Source organism: Rhipicephalus microplus, chromosome 5 (genome assembly GCF_043290135.1).
Source record: "Rhipicephalus microplus isolate Deutch F79 chromosome 5, USDA_Rmic, whole genome shotgun sequence".
NCBI lineage: Eukaryota > Metazoa > Arthropoda > Arachnida > Ixodida > Ixodidae > Rhipicephalus > Rhipicephalus microplus.
Window position 1 is genome coordinate 169,301,322 of NC_134704.1, and position 23,793 is coordinate 169,325,114.

At 43.9% G+C, this 23,793-nt stretch overlaps 1 protein-coding gene across 1 annotated transcript; it reads left to right on the top strand.

Moving 5' to 3' along the window:
- The first annotated feature begins 2,965 nt into the window (after positions 1–2,965).
- Positions 2,966–23,702, top strand: LOC119173321 (uncharacterized). Its single transcript, XM_037424191.2, has 5 exons — positions 2,966–3,115; positions 8,252–8,288; positions 11,361–11,672; positions 21,604–21,915; positions 23,545–23,702. The coding sequence occupies exons 1-5, from the start codon at positions 3,059–3,061 to the stop codon at positions 23,553–23,555; spliced, it is 729 nt and encodes a 242-aa protein (XP_037280088.2). The 5' UTR covers positions 2,966–3,058; the 3' UTR covers positions 23,556–23,702.
- Positions 23,703–23,793: the final 91 nt, after the last annotated feature.

Genomic DNA, 23,793 nt, shown 5'->3' on the forward strand with positions numbered 1-23,793 from the left:
AACCAGACTAAAACATCCCCAAAGGCTAACAGAATACTGGTTCAACGTTGACTGTTTGCAGTGCGCTTTCTTTTCATTAGCAATAATGGAATGAAATTCTCAAGGCAACTCAATAACTGGGACTACGACTTTAACAAGGCTGGTAGAAAAGAAAATTGACACGATGTGACTATAACTTGTTATCAATGTTATATCAAGTTATATCAAATATAACTTGTTTGTAATGAAAAGGCTTTTTTTCGTAATTCCTTACGCAGAGGAATGCTGTAACCTGTAATATCAAAGCCTGTACGGTATGTTACTTTTGTATAATTTATGCGTTCCTTGTTATACTTATTCAATGAAGAATGTATATTGTGTACTACACTCCACCGACTGTGTATCCCCACATTTCTTGAAAATATCTGACATGTACTGTGTCTATGCCCTTCCTACTGGAATCCCATGAGAGATTGGCACTATGTTTAAATAAATAAATAAATAAATAAATATATATTGTAAAAAGAGACATCACCAGCCTCACTCGTTCAGGGAGAGGTCCATCTACAACAGCAACACCCATAGTTGGCCGAAACACCAAGAAGTGCTTTGTGACTTCTCGTTGTATTGTAACCAGCTAATTCCCCTTGAAGCAGCCGGTCCTGTTATCACATAATGCCATAAGTTATATAAATGGTCGAAGACAACTATGGCCGGCGAGAATAAACTACGAACACCCCAAAAGTAGGCTACCAATTCGGGCGACCCTATACACGAGAAAACTGGTTGCAAATATATGGATATGAAACCACCGTCCAGCTTCTGACCAAGACGCCTTAAGTGCAAGTAGGAACATTTTTTCTCTTCATAGAAACTGAAGCTCAAACGATCTTACGTACGTTAAGCCTAGCGGAGAGAGAGAAGAGGCTGTGAAGCTTATCAAAAAGAGGTTCGCTGAGTACTTCACGCCGCGAATAAATCACGCCTATAAACATTACAAGTTTAATTTCATTGCACAAGAGGTGAAAGAAACCTTCAAGAATGACTTGTCTGCTGCAATGCTGCAGGAAAACAGGTGCAAATACGGCTCGCTGACAGAAGAGCTCCTCTGTGACCGAAATACTTTGGGTGTTAGAAATAACTTCGTAAAAGGACAACTCCTTACTGACCCAACTTTCGTGTTGGATAAAGCGATTCGCCTGTGCTGAGCCAAGGAGCAATCAGCCCAGCAAATGCAAGACATCACGACACAGAAGGCAGGAGAGTGTTCGTACCACGTGTCACACTGCCTGCGGGAAGTAGCAAGATGCACTTCTAGCTGCTTTAAATGCGCTGGTTTCGGAGGAGGAGTCAGTGTTCTACAAAACGCCAGAGCATGATTCAAACGGGAACAGGTGCTTAAAGCGACTTCAGCAGGTACGGCCCAACGAACAAAAGTCTGAATAATACTCTTCCGAGAATCACTCACTCAAAGTCCAGTGTTGTTGGCACTCCGCTGTGGAAGCGTTTGGCACGTTTGCTTTTCCTGTGTGGCTCGACTAATAGGGTGATCGCAGGCACCCACGCAGAATTAGGAAGCATCGCGTTAAATAAAAAAAAAAGTCATGAGGAACTAATGCAGAATGGGTTTTCCCTATTTGTGCGTATTTCACTATTGGTGGAACATGCTTATTCATAACTTCTTTGCGCAAACACGTTCACGGACACAAGGAAAAAGAGGCAAACAACACGGGCGCAAACTCACAACTGGTTTATTTTGAACAACAAACTGTATTTACATCTTCACGTAGCCCACACGCCCCCCCCCCCCCCATCGGTGGATCCAGGAACAAACGAGATAACCTAAAGAAAGCTTATTCAGCGCTACGTCATGATAAGAACCACAAAACAACAAAAAATTGAAGCCCAACTTTCAGTACTGTTGGAACATGCTTAATTTATGGTAATAGGTATGAAGACCAGACAAGGCATTGCGCTATTGTACCCATTTGAGGGATGGCTAATTGATAAAACGACATTACAATCATTTAGTTATTGTTGCACTGTGAATGGTGCTGTTGCAGTCTCTTGTTAGACAACATTGTTACTCTTTTTCGCCATGTCGGCGTAACCGAGCGTGAAATCTGGAAAGCCAGCCCCATGAGCACTGCTCGAAAGTCATTTATTTAAACTGCTGAATACACTTAATTGTGTATGTATCTGTTTCTGCGGCCAAAGTAAAGATCGCTTCCTGGTATGAGGGCATAGGATACCTCTTTTTTTTTGGACCTCAATAATGCCCAAAAGGACATGCTAGTGTCCTAGCCCTAATTGGGCCACTCGGTTGTCGGGATCGAAAGACCAAGTTTTTTAGCCACATTGCGGCCCCGTTGGACTGTTCATATATTGTTTCTCTGATGTAGGACTGCGTAAAGCTGCGTTCTACCATTCTTCAATACTTTAGTTGCCACTGCGTAACGCATAGCAACGCCAAAGTATATCAGCGATTCTTATTTCGTATTTATTACTATAAATGATGGCTAGAATAATGCCTTTGAAAGAGTGAATATAAAGCTTGATGCGTGTTTTGCTGCCCAAGCGTCCACTTGTAGTTAAAGCAATTTATGCATTTCGCAGCCTCCTATGCTTCTGAAAATACTCGTAGGTCACTTCTATCTTGGTTCCGTGGCTGCTTTTTGGTGGTGTTCCTTGTTGCATTATCATTATTTTACCTTTTCGAGCAACATCATTTTGCAGGGGCCACTTCTGTCTTGCTTTGGTGTCAGCGCAACGTTAGCGTTCCTTCTCGTGTTATCATTCTTGTTTTTTTTTGTGCACCATCATCGGAAGAAGGCATACGAAGAATCTAAGCCTACCCTGCGGTGGCGCTGTGCCAGTTTCGCCTATACGTGGGGTTTTATCATAACCCAAGTTAGAGGGCTCTATCTGCCCAAGAAAAAAACTCTCCTTTTCCGCATATCAAGAAGGAAGTAACGGAGCACCGTAAGCAGCTTCGGTGTTGCCCTTTCACTTATAAAAACGGGTTCTCGAAGACGAGCGGTTACCGCTGCAAGTTGTTTCTGATCGCTCACCAGTGACAATGAGCATGGTTTGGCTGACAGTACTGCTACTCGCTCAACTCGCTCAAGCTCTGGAGGTAAGCTTTCACTAGTTATAAATTTTTCTGGCGTATTCAGTGCAGCTTTTCGAACGTGGTTCACATAAATAAAATGAGTAAAAACGTGAAGGTAGAAGGTAAAAGCAGTCGGCAATCTAACTGTAGCAGCTTACTTAGTCGCCGTTGTTTTGGATCATTTCGATGTATTGTACTGTCTACCAAAAAAAATATCTTCATCTAAAGACGTTCTAGGTATAATTAAACGCTCGAGATCACAAAAACGTAAATTTTTTAGGCCGGAAGGAGCACGTGATCTTGCAACACGAAAATAGGGAGAAGCAATTTACGAAGTCCCACATAAAAAGTTATTTCTATGCATGATTCACTGGATGCAGTGTCCTTACAAGTCATTTAGTATGAACCGAATCCGCCCAAGCCATAGCTTTTTCGGTGCGTGATTCCCCCTAGACATAACTCATTAGATACACTTTAATGGTTTCTCAGATATATTAGACATCGGCGTTTATTCAGCAGCTACTGAAGAATAGTATAGCACGTGAAACTTCGCAGAATAGTGACACTCTCCTCCTCCGCTTTAGTTTCTCCTTGCTCTCTTCTCTTTTGCACTCTATTTTCAAACGTGACGCCGCCGGCATTGCTCTTTTTCGCGGAGGGATTGCTTGCTTGCCAGGCATCGGACTGAAAGCATTCGCGACAGCCACACATCTAATTATAAAGATAAACGACTGTAATGTTTTCTTATCACAGATCTTTGTTGTGCCGCATAAAGTATGTAATAATATAGCAATGCTGGCACACCGATATGACTTTAACAAATAAATTTACTGAGCGTGAACTTTTGCCCACAACTTGAAGTGACTGTGGTGTTAAACCTCCGAGTCATTCGAACACTTCAGCGGCTTGTTATATGCTTTCTTCTTCCCTGCGAGAAGTTCCAGGGCGTGGCGCATACGAGCTATTTCCGGCCAGCTGTTCCGGCCATGGTAGTCTGCACGCTGAACTATACGGTGTACGTGCGTGTCCTGTGCGCACTGTGATGAGTGCATTATTTAAAACTCGGGAAGATGTCCCAGCCTTTCGCGAAGAGAGCACTCATTATGTCAGAGAAAGCAACAGCTCGCGGTGACGCTGTCGACGCGGGATGGCGATATTTTTAGCGTTTGGTGAGGCATGTAATAATTTTACCTTAATAATGTGCCAGAATGCGTACATAACCTGCAGTTGATACATTCGAACCGCTGTGCTTCTTTCGCCAAGTGGCTGCACGCACTGACCATAGCTTGCAGGTGGTGCTTTTAGAAGTATCTGACACGTGAGCTATATCACTAAAAGAGCCTAATAAGCTAGGTAGTAAATGAACTGGGGTGTCACCGTAAGCGAGAGCTAGTCATGGATTGAAACCTTCGCGTGAACTAGCACGTCAACCGTTGTGCGAAATGGCACGTAAAAAATGAACGCACCAAACGAAATGACAGGTCATGCATACTTTGCATAGATGCCCTCGCATCGCATGTCCTTCGGCTGAACGGCGAACGTAAAAGAGACAGAGAAAACAGCTTGTTAGAAAATACGCGAATACGCAAAAAAAAACAAAAGAGGCACAAATAGGTGCCGAATATCTGAAGTTTCGCCGTCAGACTTTCAATCCTCCTTCCACGGGCAAGCTGAGCGCACAAATCAGTACTGAAACCTCAAAGAAGTCGGCGTATAACTTTAAGCAGAAAAGGTAACGATGTATTTTGGACAAAATACAGACTCCGCAAAGTTTAATGAAACCTGAATGAGAGATGACGATGTACCACAAAATTGTCTATCAATTGTGCGGTACATTGTCTAATTCATTGGAAAAATTGTCTAATAATTGCAGCATATCGTTGGTGTTACGTCGGGCATCAAATTAAGCAAACATGAACGCATTCTCTTAGCGAGAAACTCACAAATTGTGAATTCGGGTCCAAAACGTGGGCCTGAATTTCTTACTTCCGCTTCATTGGAACCCTGTCTTTTTTCACAACTATAGTGGCACCTATAACGGGTTGTATTATGAAGAGTGTTTGGTCATCACTAAACTTGTTCTGGCATCAGAAGGCGAAACCACCCCCGATGGCAACTAAGAGTGACGTCATTATTTAGTGAAAAGTGTTTCACAGCACAATGCTCACAAAAAAAAGTTTGCATCCATAGCATGGATGCGTTGCACACCAGTAAGTCCGCGCTTCGAGAGCCGATGTAGTAGTTGAGAGCACCTGTAAACAAACAAACGCTGCGAATGGTTTGACGTGACGGCATCTGGATAATACAGACGTGGCGCCAACCTCGAAGAGGTCGAAAGAGGGAGAAACAATCCGAAACCTCCAACTACCAGGATCTTCTGCCTAGAAAATTTTCTGCGTATAAATAAATTTCTCTCGCCACCATCCCCATGGAATGGTGAGTTTTACCGTGGTAACACTGGTGTAGGCTCAACATGGCGAATTCCTAATAAAGATTTCTACTGGCAAGTAATTTATAAGCTAGATGTCTTACTTGTTTGAAAACCTGGGAAAGGCTGTATTTAAAGAAATGTGAGTGTTCTAATTGAAGAAGGCCCGATCGAGGTTCGTAAATTGAGCATCCCATGAAATTGCACTGCATCACGTGAAACAGGTTACTTCAGCAATGCATTCTTCGAAAATTCTATCTGAAAAAACAAAGCGTTAACACCAGTGGGGTGTTGAATATTCTCTTTTAGAATGAATGCGGACCATTTTTTAACAACATTGGGCGATTTTCACGGGTACCCGCTTTGAGCTTTGGGTTCTACTGGTCGTTTAGATCACGTGATGTATTCCAAAATTGCTATGGTACAACATGAGCGCATGCCAAACAGAATTGACCAGTCATGTTGCGAAAACTATGAGAGTCATATCATGAACGCCATGATTGACATGTCCTGGTCTGGGCATTTTGTGGCCGTTTTCATGACTTGATATAATCCAGAATCAGTATAAACTGACGTCAGCCTAAAAGGAACAAATTTGACGGGTGCTAGGGTGCCGATTGTATCACGCATGTTCAAAATGTTCTATGTTACTAGGTCTAGTGGTGCTCACAGCCATATAACTAAATGAGTATACAGTAAAATTAGTATTACGGGACATTTCTGTATGGCGAACATATTTGACAGGTGTCAGCATAAAAATTACGTTCATGCATGGCATGAAGTACATGCCATGCTCTTAGTTTGTTCGCGATCATTCAGCTATATGCACAAAAAAATTGTATTACTTGATATCATGAAGTGGTGAACTGAAATAACAGGCGGCAAAATAAATTCAAGACACGCATGTTGTGTATTAAATGACAAAAAATCACGCGAAAGGTGTGCTAGCGCAAGTTTCGATGACTTGGAATGCACCTAATTCAGACTTCAGTGATGGCACAGTACGACACAATTAAATGACGGGTGATATTGTGAAATTCGTGACATATTTACATGACACGCTTTTTATGCGTTCACGGCCATTTCTCTGGCCTTAGGCACATAAAGATTGTTATTTCGAGGTGAAATCGCAGGAAGCTTATAAATTACAGATGGTAACATAAAACTTATGAAATGCAAATCAATCTGCATATCATTTGCATGCCACGCTTATGGTGCACATATGGTCGGTTCTCAAGTTTGATATTGTAAATGACACTGTCTTGATATTGTAAATATATTGTAGTGTAAATGACACTGTCTTGGTGCAGCTGCGGTAGTTTCATTAATGAATATACATTAAGTTTTATACGGCATTATGTGAGTGTATGACGAACAGTTATCACAAGCCACGAAGTGTGCGGACCCGCGATGCTGGTCAAGGGATTTGATGCTCTGTTTCTAACCATGTCATGGCATCGAATCCCATCTGCAGCACCTGCATTTTAATAGTAATAATTACATCTGGGGGTTTTAGGAGCGACACTGTAGTGGAGGGCTCCGCTGATTTTGACCAACTGGTGCACTTGTTTTTTGATGCGCACTCACGTCACACAGTGCGCAGGATTCCACCAATCCGCCTTCACAGCAATTGAACCACCATCACATTTTCAAATACTATAGTCTTCTTTGGGGAAGTTCGACGCAAAAATTTCTGTCTCTCTGTCTGTCTGTCTGTCCATCCATTTGTCTGTTTGTTCACCTTTAATGGTACCGGGTACTCCAAATGGGAACAGCCAACACCCCAAATGGTCGACCCTATTCACAGCGCCCATTAATGTTGCTCATACTTGTGTTCATACTTGTGTGATTGCCAACTAAAAAGCAATTATTGCGCATATTTGAGGCACCATAACAACATGCATATATACTGTGTGTGCGTCTTTTATTAGAAAATGCATACATAAGTAATTCTAAGGACCGTAGCATTTATCACGCTGCGCTGATAACGTAACGCTTGCACGAAAATGATAGTGTTTCCAACGCTTTGCTAAGACGACAAGGTGGTGGCACCAACCCATCGCATTGCGTTCTGCACCTTATCACCTCTGGGACGGGCACGCACGCACGTCTCAAACTTGCGCGCTTCGTTTTTCAAAAAAACTGCCAAATGGCGCTCATGTCTTACGTGTGACGTGACTTGATGTGCTCGTTCGCCTCCGCAGCATGCTTGAGGCACTCTAACGCAGTGCCTTCAGAATACCACTCACCGATTTTCTTGCGCAGAACAACAAATAAATGTTATCTTCACTCTCTTCACAAGCAAGTCTATTGTCTTTCGACGACATTTGCATAATATGATGCAGATACGGGGCCATTTATTTCAACGATAACGTTCCAATCGTTAACCTCTACAGCTACTAAAATCGAACGTTCAATAATTCATCATGAACGCTAGTCGTCTAGATGGAGATGTACCAGCTAGTTTTGACGCGACTACACTGAATTTAAACGATCCTATAGCAACCAAACCCTATTATACATAGTGCAAAAACTCCTGTATCAATGTAGAGTTAGCATTCAGCTACTGATATAAAGACTAAGATTTTTGCGAGTGATATTTATTCTTATGGCGGAGTGATGAACCATCAGTTCTTTTTGTGACTCCGCACGGATGAGAAGGCCCTAGTTTCTGAACTATGAAAGTTGTAATCTGCTGACGAATAAGTAAGAACTGGCTTTTTTTTTTTCAGCTTTCATACGAGAATAACACACATGGGAAATTTCTTGGTAAGGAAGCAGCTTTTCTTTATAGCATCTGCAATAATTTTACCAGAGAAGTTCAGCCTATATGAGTAGCCTAGTGCAAGCGATTGCGCCAGGGATGTACTTATAAAAAAATTCTGAAGGAGTTCAGCTGCATTTGACAAGAAGCAATGAAGGCAGCTTCGAGCGTGTGGTGGCTAACCTAAATAAAAAGCGGGATTTCGAATTACTTTTTTCTCTTTATTTCACTATTTCTTTCTTTTCCATTTTCTTTCTGATGTTTCTTTCAGCGCTCTTTCCTCTGTCTGTTTTCTTCCATAAAATGTGGAATATTTAAGGGGGGCAGGCTTTCGTATCCTGTTGTATCAGCAGCTGTCGTTGCTAGGCGTAACACAGGCGACACTCCTTACAGGGTAGGCCCCCTGGATATTTTTCCCCTGGATATTTGCGTGCTTTAACAATCATAATTCATTAACTCGTAATATCGCTCATCAGTAATATTGAATCGAGAGGTCGATGCACTTTCATTGTGAGCATAGCAAATGTAGAGGAAAATAAAAGGGCCTGTGGGCTCATGATGTTGCTAACTTTTGTAAATGGCCCACGTATTTTCTGCAATCCTAAACCGCTCCACAGACATAACATGAGTGAATAAAACCCACGTACGGCTTTATTCATATGGCTCAAGTTTCGCTGTGGCAACTACGTCTCAACAACTGTGATTTAGCCTAGTGAGTAGTTAGCCATGTACATCTAGTTAGCATCATTATGATCCTAACATGCTATCTTTCCACAAGCTAATATATATATATATATATATATATATATATATATATGTGTGTGTGTGTGTGTGTGTATATATATATATATAAATATAATAAATATATGATGCTAGGTGTGGGAGACGTGGCCTGGCTCATACGTCATGTTTATTCCAAAAGCGCTTCTTCCTCCTCGGCTTCTAACAACCATCGCTACCTTCTTACGTCACATGATTCCCCCTCCCCCAGAAGAAGTAACGTCAAACAATTAACAAAACAACAAAAACGCGGAGTGTTAAAGCGAAAATTTTCAAAATGCACCGCAGTTCTATTTCAGAAGGAAGTTCCTTCACTCGCACATAAAATGCACTGTAGTTACATTTCAGAAGAAAGTTCCTTAACTATCACATAAAATCTACAGCAGAAGGAAGCAGTCCGCTCATATATAAGAGAACTCGGGTGGGGTGGGCGAGGCTGGCTGTTGCGTCATGGGTGGCATAAACACACCCTGGAGATCTGCCCTAGTGATGACATGGGTTGAGTTCTTGTGAGGAACGGACAATGTTGGGAGTCCGTGTAGCATTTCAAGTTCGGATGTTGAAAGCGTCAAAATGTGGGTCGAGGCGGGAACAGACGGTGTGCTTCCAGTTTGCATGTGCAACGGTTGGGGCTGACGGAATGGTGTATTGGTCTCTGGATTGTACAGATGGTGCCTTCTCATCTCTTCCGTCGTTATTTGCGGTTTCGTAGCTGTAATCATAGGCGCAGTCTTGATCTATTGTGCCAAATGCATTTGTGGCGCCGATACGTCATGTGGATATGCCTCACGCCTTGAGTTTGCTTTAAGAGGCTAGCTTTGTGTTGTCGTCCTTGTTGGTTTATTCGTTGGAGTGTCTGCAATTCTTGGACATGCTGGCGTTGCTGCTGTTGCATCGGAACGTGCTGACGTGGGAGCGCTTCTTGAACACCATGCCGGTTTCTTTGACAACTTGATGTGGTGTCCAGTCGGTAGCTGGTAGTCTGTGGGCTGTTGTCATCCTGTTCGGGCAGTCATGATAATGATTCAGAGTTTGATAAAAAGCTCTTGAGGGGCTTCTTCTGCACTATTCACTAAAAAGGGCTCTTGCGCTTGGCAGCGGGCGATGTTCGACACGTCTGAGCCTCCTGCTTTGCTTCGACTGCCTAGTGGGTATGCACCGGACGGTGATGCATAAGCTCGTGGGGAAAGAGCATGGCTCGACAGGATATTGTCCCGGTGCGTGAGCTCGTCTATCGTGAACACGGCGTCCTGTTGAGGCAAACGGTGAGCGTCAGGAGCGCTTGAAAAGACGCGTGATCGAAAACCGGGTGTTGGACCACGTATGCGAGACAAAAAAGAAGTGCATCAGGTGTGTAAGCAACGTCTCGTGTCGTGAGCCGGAGTGACGACTTTAAAAATACCAGCTTTCGTGAAGAGAAACATGGTGAAAGAATATGTTCTTTCAGAAATGAGCGTGGATTGTGACGGCTGAGTGTGGTTGTATGCAGGTGGTCGGTAATAAGGTAGTCCTTGTCGTAGTCGTGAAAACGGGCAATCATCTCTTCTCTGATTTTTTGCCGTGATTCATCTTTTCTGAACACGTGTGTCAGGTAAAACCTAAATGCCTCACCGGAGATGTACTCAGTGAAGTTGGCGATCATCTCCCGTTCCGACCATGATGCAGCAGTGTCGTGGAGCTCAAATAGGTTGAACCAGTCCTGTACGGGTTCGTCGTCTACTGATCCGGTGTACTTGGGAATGTCAAGGTCAGCTGATGGTGCTGTCAGGACGCTGGTCATGGTGTAGAGTTGAGATACACTTGTGTGGTCCACCTTCGTTCACTGCGTCTTGCTGAGGGGTTCGATGATGATGGCCGGTTGATGAAGTAACTGCCAGGTCTTCATTCTGCCGACTCGTGTGACGCTAGGTGTGGGAGACGTGACCTGGCTTATACGCCATGTTTATTCGAAAAGGACTTCTTCCTCCTCGGCTTCGACCAACAATCGCTTCCTTCTTACAATACACACACACACACACACACACACATATATATATATATATATATATATATATATAAATATATATATATATATATATATATATATATATATATATATATATATATATATATATATATATATATATGCTAACTTTTCACGTTGCCAAGTTTACTTGTGGTTAGAAGAGAACTGTACAACTATATTCTCACGAAACCAAGACGATGCTCTTGTTTCCCGCAGTAGAGTGTTGCAGAAACGTGATGTAACTTCACGGTGATTGAAAGAACAAAGATTGAATAAGACTGTTGCTTTTCAGATTTAATGAAGATACGCCTAATCTCGTCGGCGGGTAGGCCCATCGTAATGTCATGGCGTCGACAGAATGAAACCATTGATTTCTACAAGCTGATCATTCATCAACTTCACCCAGTAAGCAGTGCACAGCATGAAGACCACGTCGTTGGATCATGTGCCATATTAAGCATCCGCAACCAATTCACAATTTATGACTGCCCGACTGTCCCAGTGTGCACCGAAGTTGTCCTCATTGTAGGGGCGTACAGATTTCATGAGCAAGAAATGGTTTTCCCTGTTACTGCTATGATGGGCTTGTTTGCTCCTGGCCGAGGTAAGTTGCCTTCTTTCATTGCCCTTTCCAGAGCTTAAACTAAGGTGCATGCTAAGAAACACCAGAAGGTAAAACTTTCTGAAGCTATGCACTACGCGTCTCTCATAATTGTATGTTTCTTCTTGATATAGCCTTTCAATCAATGCTGAATGCTGAATAACGAACCCTAAGGGGTTCATTACAACAGCGGATGTTTCTAAATACTTAGGTGTATCGTTTTCGGTTTATCACGCAATGCGCTTTTCAGTGTGCTAATAACGCTGTGTGGGCGCTAACCTAAGATGCCACGAGAGATAATTAAAACGGAATGCGTTTATTACAGGTATAAAACCACCATTTGTGCATGCCTGTCCAGTATGGGACCTATTAGAAGCCACTCTGACTTCTCTGTTAGAAAGTATTCAAAACAGAACGACCAGGTAAATTCTGGGCAGCTAACGTATAGCAGACAGTATCACAATGATGAAACAAAAGCTGAATTGGGAGCTATCTTTGTGCTAACGGAAGTTAAAGCTGAAAGTGCATTTTTTTTTCAAATATAAAACAGATCAGGCATAAACAAGGACTCCTATTCAAAGACACTTTTTATTTATATTTTTGAACGTAACAATCACAAACTCAAAATCTCCTATTGCAATGGCCAGGACGTGCATGTTCGCTAATTCTTTTTTTCTGGAGAGTGTAGGAGAATGGAATGACTCTCCGAAAAAAGGAGTACGTTGTTCAAATCAAGACTTATTTGTATCCCTGTTGTAAACCATATTTGATGTAACGTCCAAGGGTAATATGGGGTAATTTGTCATTAATGATGAAAGAATAACAAAGCGAAGTCAACGAGAAGTCCTAGAAGGGCGTGCCGCCATAGCTTAAGCTCTTCGCCATCACCAAGAGGCCTCAGAAGCAAAGGATGCTGTAATGCAATATAGGCGTCACCACGAGAGGGCCTCTGCTGTTATGAACTCAGGTTGGTCGGTTGTGCAACGTAAAAACGAACGATAGGGTAGTGCGTGCTGTCCTACTTCCAAAAAAGGTTGATAAATGGCATAGGTGATACCACGTGGAAAGCCAAAACTTCAAGCGCCGTTAACTTTGCTAAAACAGGAAGCTGCATCCAGAATTAGCATTAGCAAATACCGTATTCGTAAGTGTATATTTAACAGGAATGTGTCATTGCCGGGAACCACTATGACTCAAATGGCATAGTCTCGTCACGGATATGACGTCGTCAAATACACAATACTAGATGAGAAAACGAGAAAAAAAACAATAAATTATTTCTTCGCCAGCAGTAGAACCTTCCATTCTTCGCTACAGAGCGCTGTGCGGATCAACTCGGCTGCAAAGCGTACGTCCATCAGCTTTCTAGTGGTGTGGTATTCATATACATCATGTACCATGGTGAGCAATGGGAGTTCGTAGGTGCGAGCGTGTGTCGAATAGCTTCTAGTTCTACATGGGCTGATCTGCAGCGGCTGCCGTTGGACACGAAGTGGAATGAGCACCGTGCTTTCCGCAAGCTCTTCGCACTCCCACCTTATATATGGAGTTTTAGAATAGCGCACCGCAAGCCCTTGCGAGACGGTGACTGCCACTGCGTATGCATCGTAACGCGAGTCACCGTTCACGGCCCACCCGCAGAACATCCGAAATAGCGTGGAACAATCGCGGCCTGTGAAGCCCGCGAAGTGCTGCCTTTAGCATCCGTGCATTTGAGTTTGCGGTAGGGGCAAAAGTCCCAAAATTTTTTCCTAGGTTGAGCGAACCCTGTTCTGAAACTCATAATGCGTCCGCTATACACGCCACGCCCACAGTGCATGCAAACGTTATTTAAAACACCCTGTTGATTTTGTGAAACGCTGCTTTTTGCGTGTCTCGATGCCTGCTATCGGTGATAGCAGCTGGCATCAGTACGCATAGCCACAACCGATGACCTAGCAGGTTACGCAGCTACAAAGATATTGGCTGCTGCGTAGCTTGTTCTGATGATGCACCAACCATGCTTTTATTATATGTATAGGTGGTGTTCGGGGAGGATTTTCTTAGGCATATCTCGCTTATTTTGTTTTTAGTGTGTTTCACTTTCGTCGTAACATTGTTAGTGGCCGATTGCACGCTATCAGCTGCCGTTTCAGAGTTATCAAGCTCCGGGAGTGCCAACAGTCAGCGGAAGAGCATTCTCTTTCCCCCTCTGGTTTTGGCAGCGCCATCTACGTATTCCGTTCTCTCAGTTTTGAGGCCATTTTCTGCGTGCTCATGTGTTCGGGCTCGTATTGCTCGGGATAGTACGTTAGTGGTACTCGAAGATCGGTATCTTCTCGTTCTTGTTATCACTGGAGAAATGACTCAAAGGGTGCGCCTAAAAGTGGTCGCCACCCGCATTGTGACGCTTGCGCGCCTCAACAGGACGTGATGGCTCGTGCACGCATGTTGATCTCGTTATATAGATGCTTTGCACGCCGTTTTCATTGCAAGTGTGCGGTGAAGATACAGAGCGCACGAAGGGTATTTCGCTCACTGCACTGACCACGACTTTACAAAAATAAACTTGCTTGCCGAACACAAACTAGCCATTGTTAAAATGTGTAATTCGTGCTCATCCTGTGTGTGTTCTTTTTGTGCTTCTTTTCTGTTTGAAGAACGCGCTCAAAGATTTCTGGTGCTTGCAGCTATTCAAGTGAACTTGAAACCTGTTGGTGTAAGATTTATTCCACCTTGATGCCAAACATGCTAAAGTGGCAAAATTCACTTTTATGTTGTACCAATTCCTATGACAGAGTGATTAGGGACGTTTTTTTTTTGCCAAGACATTTTGACGCTACCTGGAAATACGGAAGAACACTATTGAAAATTCACTTGAAATATCTATATAGCCCCTGCCTCTAACAGATTTGTTGCATAAGTCCAAAGGCTGTTTTTGTTGGAAACTATGAGTATGTCGTTATATATGCGACTGTAAACGATATATGATTTATCACTTATGAGATGCCAGGTCTCTTCGGAGCGAATGGGACATTGTTTAGTCAAAAAGAGAGTGAGAGAAACGAGAAAAAAGGAAGGCAGGGAGGTTAACCAGATGCTAGTATCCGGTATGCTACCCTACACTGGGGTTGGGGAATAGGGGTTGAAAGAGAAAGGGAGAGTAAAAATTAATAAGAGAAAAGCACCGACACACACGCACGCACAAAATCAGTCCACTCAGAGGCGTTCTGACAGGCCAGTAGTTCGCAAGAAGCCCAGTAGCGCTTGCAGGGCTTTCTTCTGTGACGATGAGTCATGACAATGGCGCAGTATACTTTCTTCTGACAGCGCTTGGTCATATAACCTATTTAGTTGATTAGAAAGGTGTTGTCTTTCCAGGTTGTATTTCGGGCAGTCACACAGGATATGTCGAATGGTTTCTTCATCTCCGCAGTGTTCACAGTCGGCGGTGTCGGCCATACCTATGCGGAACGCGTACGCACGGGTAAATGCGACTCCCAACCATAGTCTGCACAGAGCAGCAGCGTCGCCTCGTCGAATTTTTGTTGGAAGCTGTATGTTTAACGTTGGATCAAGGGATCGTAATATTGCATGCGTAAAAAGAGGTTCATTCCAAAGAGTCATGGAGCGTTGGCGAGCAAGCATGCGGAGCCTCCTAGCAGCGTCCGTCCTTGAGAGAGGTATTGACTGGTCGTTGTCTTCTGTATGGGCTGAACGGGCAGCTTGATCAGCTCGTTCGTTACCGATAATTCCACAGTGGCTTGGCAACCACTGAAATATAACGTGGTGGCCTTTCTCTGTTATATGGTGTAGCGTTTCTGCTGTTTCAAATACCAACTGCTCGTGTGGACCATGGCCTAGATTTGACATAAGTGACTGCAGTGCCGCCTTGCAGTCGCAGAAAATCGTCCACCGATGGGTGCTTTGGTCGTTAAGAAAAGCAGCGCAGCGCGAAGCGCTGCAAGCTCTGCTGCCGTTGTTGGGGTTGCATGAGCTGTCCTGAATTTGATGGTTGTGGCGTGCGTTGGAATAACGACCGCCGCAGTTGAGCTGTTTGGCAGCACGGTGTCGTCGGTGTAGACGTGGGTGCAGTCTTGGTACTTCTCGTACAGCAGAAGTAAGGCGAGCTGCTTGAGGGCTGGTATTGAGAAATCTCATTTTTTCTGGATGCCTGGTATTGCCAGGGTGATGACTGGCTGTTTGAGGCACCACGGAGGAATTGAAGGTCGCACCGCGGGCGTAAAACCAGTTCGTAGGGAGTGACCATGTGTAGCTAATGTTCGACAAAAAGTAGTATGAGGTCTATCCACTGGTAGAGAGGCTAGGTGGCGATGGGGAGTCCGGCCCACATGCCTTATGTGTGTCCTCAAAGCTTCAATTTCAATAAGGGTCTGCACGAGGTGGTCTTTGGCTATAGCTATAGTCGCCATTGTTGAGGCCCCCTGAGGCAGACCTAGACATATTCAAAGCGCCTATGCCTGAACGCTTCGTATCATGCGTCGAATTGTTTTGCTGGTGTTTGATAATGCAGGCAGACTGTATCGTAAAAAGCCAAGGAGAAGCGCCCTGCACAGTCGTAACATAGCATGAGGCTGCATTGCCCAAGTCTTTCCAGCGAGAAACTTGAAAAGATGGCATGTGCCTGTCAATCGCTTTTTCAAATACGACACTTGAGGGCTCCATGATATTTCTCTGTTGACTATGGCACCCAGAAATTTGTGAGATCGACGATATGGTATACTTTGGCCGTTAAAAGACACTCTGTAATTTGACATGGGTTTGTGCGTAAATGCCAGAAGAGCGCACTTTTCGGAGGAAATTTCCAGGCTTCTATTGCGTATACAAAGCAGTTGCAGTAGCAGCTCTGTATTCTCGCTCGCAACTGCAGGCGAGTTACCGCAGATGTCTAGATTCAGATGTCATCAGTGTATCTTGATAGATAAATATTGTTTGGTAGGCGCGTACGGATAGCGATTAGTGTTATATTGAATAGCACGGGGCTCAGTACACCACTCTGAGGGATGCCACGACAACTGAAATGTGTAGACGTGTTCCCGGCCTCTGTACTCACAAAATAGGACCGCATTTGGTAATAACTGCGTATCTGCTTAAACATTCGGCCACCCACTCCAATCTTCTCTAGTGCGGTAAGGACGGCTTCATGTGAAACGTTATCATAGGCACCTTTGACGTCTAGGAACAGAGAGGCGCAAAGACTCTTATGGCCTTTCTCGTGTTCAACGTACGTAATTAGGTCGATGACGCTATCGATCGATGATCTACCACGACGAAAGCCAGCCATGGAATTTAGGCAGATTTCGTGATACTCCAAGTACCACTCGAGTCCGCCGGGAATCATTCTCTCCATCACTTTACCCACGCAACCAGCCAATGCGATCGGGTGATAGGAGGAAAGTTCCAATGGTGATTTGCCAGGTTTTAGTAATGGTACTAGACGACTAGTTTTCCAACTTAAGGGGACAGTGCCCTCTAGCCAACAATCCTTATATAGCTGAAGTGGGGCTGTTCTCGCGCTCACCCAGATGACACAGGGCTCTGTAAGAGATTCCGTCAGGTCCTGGTGCGGAGGTACGTTTGCGTGAAGCGAGTGCTGCTTTGAGCTCCTGAATGGTGAACGAGACGTTCATACAGGAACCTCGTGGTGGCGAACAACTGCTCGAAAGTGGTGAGCTGCTGATGGTGGTAGTTTGGCCTGATAATTCGGCACAGAACTCTTCAGCAACGTCCACATCTGTTCGATTTCTGTGAAGGGCTCAGACTTTGAATGGTGACTTCTGAATGGGCGATGACCGCAAACCTGTAACCATCCTCCATATCTGCGATAAAGGCTTACGAGGGTCGAGTGACTCGCAGAAAGTAATCCAGCGTTGGAATTATAGCTTGTCCAACCGACGTTTGATCGTATTCTGCATACGGCTAGCAGTCCGTAAATCTTCTATGTCCTTCGTTCGCCGGTACCTTCTTTCAGCTTGTCGTCGCAAGGCTCGAAGCCGCTCCAGCTCTATGTCGATGTCCATGATTATTACAGAGCAAGGGATCGTACACACAGTCTCTTTTACAGTGCTCTTCATGGCCTCTTGTAAATCGGATATGTGTTCTTCGCAATGGTCTTCCATACGAGACTGAAATTTTTTCTAGTCCGCTCTTTTAACCATGTCGCGCAATTTAAAAGGCGACAATCCTCTGATCTTGACGTATGTTGGAATGTGATCACTCCCGTGCGTTTCCATATCGTGAACCATTCAGTATGTTTCACTAGGCTTCGCGAAACAAAAGCGAAGTCGAGACAGCTAGTGTATGTGAAGCCACGTAAAAATATAGGACTGCCATCGTTCAGTAACTGAAGTTGGTTGGCGGAAGCAAAAGACACCAAGCTTCTGCCCTACATGTTGGTATTCTGACTTCCCCATAATGTATGATGAGCGTTAAAATCCCCAATGATAACGCACAGGTCAGGAGTTAACGCTATGATGTCTCGTAGTCTTTTTTGATCGAAACGGCTTGATGGTGATAGGTATGCGTGAACCACAGTGATGTTGAGCCTCCTCTTTTTCCCTCTTAAGCATACGTATTGGTTTCCTTCATGAGGTGGTACAGGTTGAAGGATGTAAGTGAGGTCTCGGCGAATGTACACCAGAACCTTGCAGTTTTCGGTAAGAGTAGACGACATAAAAGGTTCGTATTCCGAAAGTCGTATTGCACTCGATAAGTTCGGCTCACAGAAGACGATTACGGGAAACGTATTGACGCACACAAATCGACGAAAGTCACCAATGCGCGATCTCAGTCCCCTGGCATTCCACTGCGGTATTGCTGCTTTACGAACCTCATCCCTGAAAGACAGTGGTGGGTTAGCCATGGTCTACTCTAGGGCTGCTAGCACTGGACTAAGCGCGTCTAGTACTTGAAGGGCACTTTCGGCTGACGGTGTATCCATGTCGCTTAACAACATGCGAAAGGTGTCCACTAGTGATCTTAGCATCACCATCACGCGATGATCTGGATTCTCGGCCGTTGCAGCATTTTGTGCTTGTTCTTGAGGCGGCTTCTGTTGAGGCTCAACAAGTCGTGTAGGCGGCTTCTGTTGAGGCTCAACAGATCGTCTAGGCTGAAGGGGTGGCCATTTCTTTGGAGAGAGAGATCTTCCAGCACCTTCTCTTTTAGTGCAGATGTTTGCCGTGCTAGGAGCCGCGCCTGTCGATTTCACTTGAGTTTCTGACTTTCTCGTCAGATTTGGCACTGTCCTTCGTGAGGACCTTCGACGAGGACGGCGCCTTCGCCTTACTTTTTGCGCAGCTTCTTTGTGAGTCGAGTGGTCTCGCATCATTTGCCTCAGAATATAAATCTCTTTTTTAATTTGAAGACAGTCCTTGGGGGAAGCACTGTGAGCTTCTTGGCAGTTGGGGCATTTAAACGTAGCTGCATTACAGTCGTCTTCCGAGTGGTGTTCAGCGCATCGGGGGCACACTGCGGAATTTCTGCAAACGCTCTTCACGTGGCCAATCTTCTGGCACTTGAAACACTGCATAGGCTTCGGAATAAATGGGCGAACCTGGTGACGGAAATGGCCAACCTTCACGTAAGAGAGAAGACAGTCACCCTTGAATGTTATTCTCACACAACGAGAGTTGCCGAGGCTACCAGCATGCATAATGGCGTTGTTTTCACTCACTGGTTTTATCAATACAGGAAGATCTTCATTGGCGATTTCAATGTCTATGTCATAGATAACTCCTGTTACGGTGTCACCATTCGCTGGTATGATGGAGCGAACTTTGATGTTTCCCAGGTCCGACACATGCTGTAGCGTGTTCAGTGCACTCGGGTTCCTCATGTCGATTGCCAAAATATTTTTCCTCGTGTTTATCCTGATGTCCTTAATCACGTTAGGCACAATGTTTTCAAGGTACAAGGACAGTGCTTGCCTGTGGAGGAAGCGTAGATTGGAGATATAGTCTGCGGCACAAACAGAATGGAGTGAGGCCATCGCTGAGGCACTGTCCTCACAATGGCTGTACTTGATGCTGATGATGCGTTCATGATTCTTCGTTTGGCCTTGCGGTAAAGCACAGGTTCGAAGCCGTCTTCTGAGGACTCGTAGTCTGATGCAGAGTACAGCTCGGTGTCCTCGCTCTCACTAGATGGATTACCACGCTTTCTTGAAGCAATGCCCGTGGATGAGCTGGTACTGGGCGGGATCTCCGAGGATTGTACATCCATGAGCGCAATGTACGGGGATGGATGTAGGGACCGCGATGTGGGAGAGGAAGACGAAGTGATTCTCCTGTGGAACACATCTTGCGGTCTGTGCTGTAGTTTCTGCGTTCCACAGCGCAATAGCGGGGTCTTGTTTGGTCAAAAATTTTTTGCTTGCTGTAGGGTACTGCCCATTGAGTATCAGTAATGTTACTCAGTTTCCAGGTGCTACAAAAAATTGAGTATATGCCAATTCTAAAATTCCTTTTTGAATTGGTTGTAGTCTTGTCGGCACTATAAAATATCTTGTTGGAGAGATTGTTCATAGCTTCACATAAAGCTCACTGACACTTATGGCTCACTGACATTGCTTCTCCACATTATGGCGAATAATGACGTTGTGGGTGCCTTGCAAACGTACTTGCTTAGAGGGTATTTTTTCTAGCGTACTTGCAATAGCCCGAAGAGAATTTCAGACAAGCTCTAGAACTGCCACTCTTCCAGCATTCGATGTGAAATTGGTGTGCTTTTACGGGCAAACCTGTTTTGGCAAGAGGCGCGAACATACTTTTTCACTCGTCCTTGTTTGCAGAAAGTGAGAGTAGAATGAAAATGGCATAGGTAGCGAAACTCTTCGGATCCAAGTGCAGTAGTTTCAGTTCTTGCAGTTGACATGTCGTCACTATTGAGTCTTTCGGTGTAACTCGGAAGCATTGTCTAAGCGGCGTCTTTATACGAACGAATTAATTGCATTTCTTGCTTTTTCACGTACTATATTTGACCTGTCATACCACTGCAAAACTCACTTGAGTACCCGCAACTGGGAATCATTTAAAATGTTACCCCGACAATGTGATTTGCTTACGCCTTCGCATTCACACGGTGCACCGACCGACTCAGACGCACGTGGATCTCGGGATCAAAGTGTGGGGACTAAGGATGGTTGTCAAATATGCTGCAAATTTTCTTTACTTTTTTTATTTAACTAATTTGTAGCCTTATCGAACAAACAGGTGTCTGACACTTGCCTTCTTTAGAAAATGCTGTTTCCTTCTGTGCCATCAACAGGATAGTACAAATGAGTCTAGGGGGAGCCATTCTTTCCAAAATAATGCACGATTTCTCCGGCACCTAGATAAATAAAGAATTGTTACAAAATTGAGAGTTAGCCCAGGCCTTTCAACTAAAACAAGCATGCTGCTAAAGGCACACGTCGTTTTTTTAAAGACGATAGACTTCCTTGACATACTTCAACGCAAAAAATTTGCTCTGTTTATTTTTTTATTGTCCTACGAACGATTCAACCGCTCGGTGTATGTCTAACACTTCTCCTAACGCCAACCCATCTTGATTTGCCGTCTGCTTTTTTGCTTGTGAGTACTCTCAATGAAAACGCAAATATTACGCATATTTCATGCGTAACATGAATACGTAAGGATTATGTACTGTGTTTCTTTATTTAGAAAGGGCAGAAATATGTGATTGTAAAGACCACATTGTTTATTACGCAACACTGACAACGCAATGCTATGATAGAAAAAGCGAGTGTTTCTTACGCTGCACTAAAACGATCAGTGGCTTCGCATTCTAACACTCTACAAAAATTTGTTTCTTTACACTAGTGTCAAATGGCGACATGTCTCACGCAACGCCTTCAGACGGCAGACTATCATCTTTTGATGTCCTTTGCAGAGAAGCACGCGCATACGTGACTGATTTCTCTCTTTTTTTTCAGAACCAGATTCTCCAGCGAATATTACTACGACTCAGATTACAGCATTGACTACGAAGATTAAGTGGGATCCACCGGCGAAGTTGTACGGAACGCCCCGTGGATACACAGTAAAAGTGTGCGATACGTATTCCGTATGCGACGAAGGCAATAGTGTCAAGCGTTGCGTCAAGTTGGTAGTGTTCAGAACAGCACTGGAGGTTAAGAGCATACCCCATCGCAGCCTCTGCGTCTTGATCACCGCAAACTCAGTATGTGGTAATCAAACACATAGGAGCCTTCCAGCGACAGTGGAAATTCCAGCACCGTTGTTTGGTAAGCATTGAACATACTTTTAGTAATAAGATTGAAAACTTTAATATTCTTGTTAGTGTCACACTGTAGCAGTAATGCACATCCCTATAATATATGAGTTGGCACTCCACCTTACCGTAATGAAAAACAACAGTTTTTCTTTAGAGTGTAGACACATCAATGTGGGGGCTAAATCTGCGATAAAAACGTTTCATTGTATCTACTTTGTGAGTCGAGTTGTTGAGTGTTACGCTGATCGCTTTGATGAAGGTGATGCTTCATGTAAAGTAGTGTTTGCCATCATCCTCAAAATGGCAGAAAGATGTCGGCATAGAACTTTAAGTTCTTAAATTTAAGGAGTTCAACGTTTGATGAAAACGACTTCACGAATAAAGTGATGTTTTAGCTTACACGAAATAAGCAATCATAAGAAAATCCAGGCTCCAGATGACGTTACAGTACTCGAGCACACCTCTTCGGTGCCATGGTTTTTTGTTGAGTGGCGACGCTGTCCCAGGCCAACTAATAAACCTGAAAAAACAACCAATAGACGTGGAAAATTTAAATGGTAAAGGAAGATGATCAGGATCAAATGGAATTCAAATTTGTGTTCTGTGCGTGGCAGTCGAGTATTCTACCAAAAACGTAGGCTGTTGCTTGAATTTTACTTTGAAAAAGACCCGGTACAGGTTTAATATCAGCAAAACAATGGCGTTATCCTTAGTACTATAGCGTGGCAGAATCACGAAATAACAACGAGATTTTACACACTGCTTATTGCGTAATTTGTGGGTTGTTTAATTGTTCCGCCCACTCCAAAGCATTCGGACATAGTTCGTCATCGTGATTAGCCACATGCAGCACTAACAAAGCGAGCACAAAATCGTAGAGATGTACACGAGTACGTCGCTTCGCCGCAAAAAGATGCACGATTGCGTTGCGAGCGCTCTTCTTGTTCATAAGGTATAATTTATTTTGTAATTGATAGTTTTCAGATCGCCAGAACTTCTTACGCAGTTGACTTCCCCCCCCCTCCCCCCCCCCACACAAAGCAAATATATATTGCGCTTACAGCTCACTTGGACTCTCACTCATAAAAACTTTCTTCAATTTGACTTACGCGGACTCAAGCCCACTAGAAAATGAATCACCCAGACTCACTCACACTAACTTATGGCTCAATCTGACTCGTAGAGAGTCCGAGTGATTCGACTCATGAGTCCGTTATTCCAGAATCAGCTTTCTCAACCATGGTGTCAATGCTCATAAACACCAATATCTCACGTAGTCAGTGCCCGTCTTGGCGTAATTTGATATAGTATCTTCGAATACAGTCATGAGTAGTTGCAAACCACTGAGAACATTTCTTGAAAGATGTGACTACATAAGATATATTTGTGAAACATTTTGCTGTAAGTGTAATAGGGGTGGAGCTCAAGGCACTCACCTAACGTGATACGCGCCTCTGATCAAGGACTGTTGAAATGGTTTAGGAACGATAGTGTGTTTGAATACCTGTGAGCAGACGTCAGTACAAGTCTTATTCCATGTAAGGCTAAAAGTAATGGTGAAAATGAGGAGATAGTAGTCGGCGGTGATGTTTTTACTGCGAATAGAAAAAATATTTTGTGGTGTGTTTGTTTTTTATAGGTCTCACATGAAACGAGGAGCGTGGCACACTTGTGCGACAAGAGCAGCAAAAACGATCAACGGAAAGAGCGTCCACCACCTGCCTGCCCTTTTGTGATACCTTGACCACTTTGTGGGAATGAAGGCAGAAGCTATATATATATATATATATATATATATATATATATATATATATATTGCAACGCAGCAATAAAAGTGTTGTAAAATATTGACTAGTGTATATGATTGAATATGAATCAAACTTTGTTT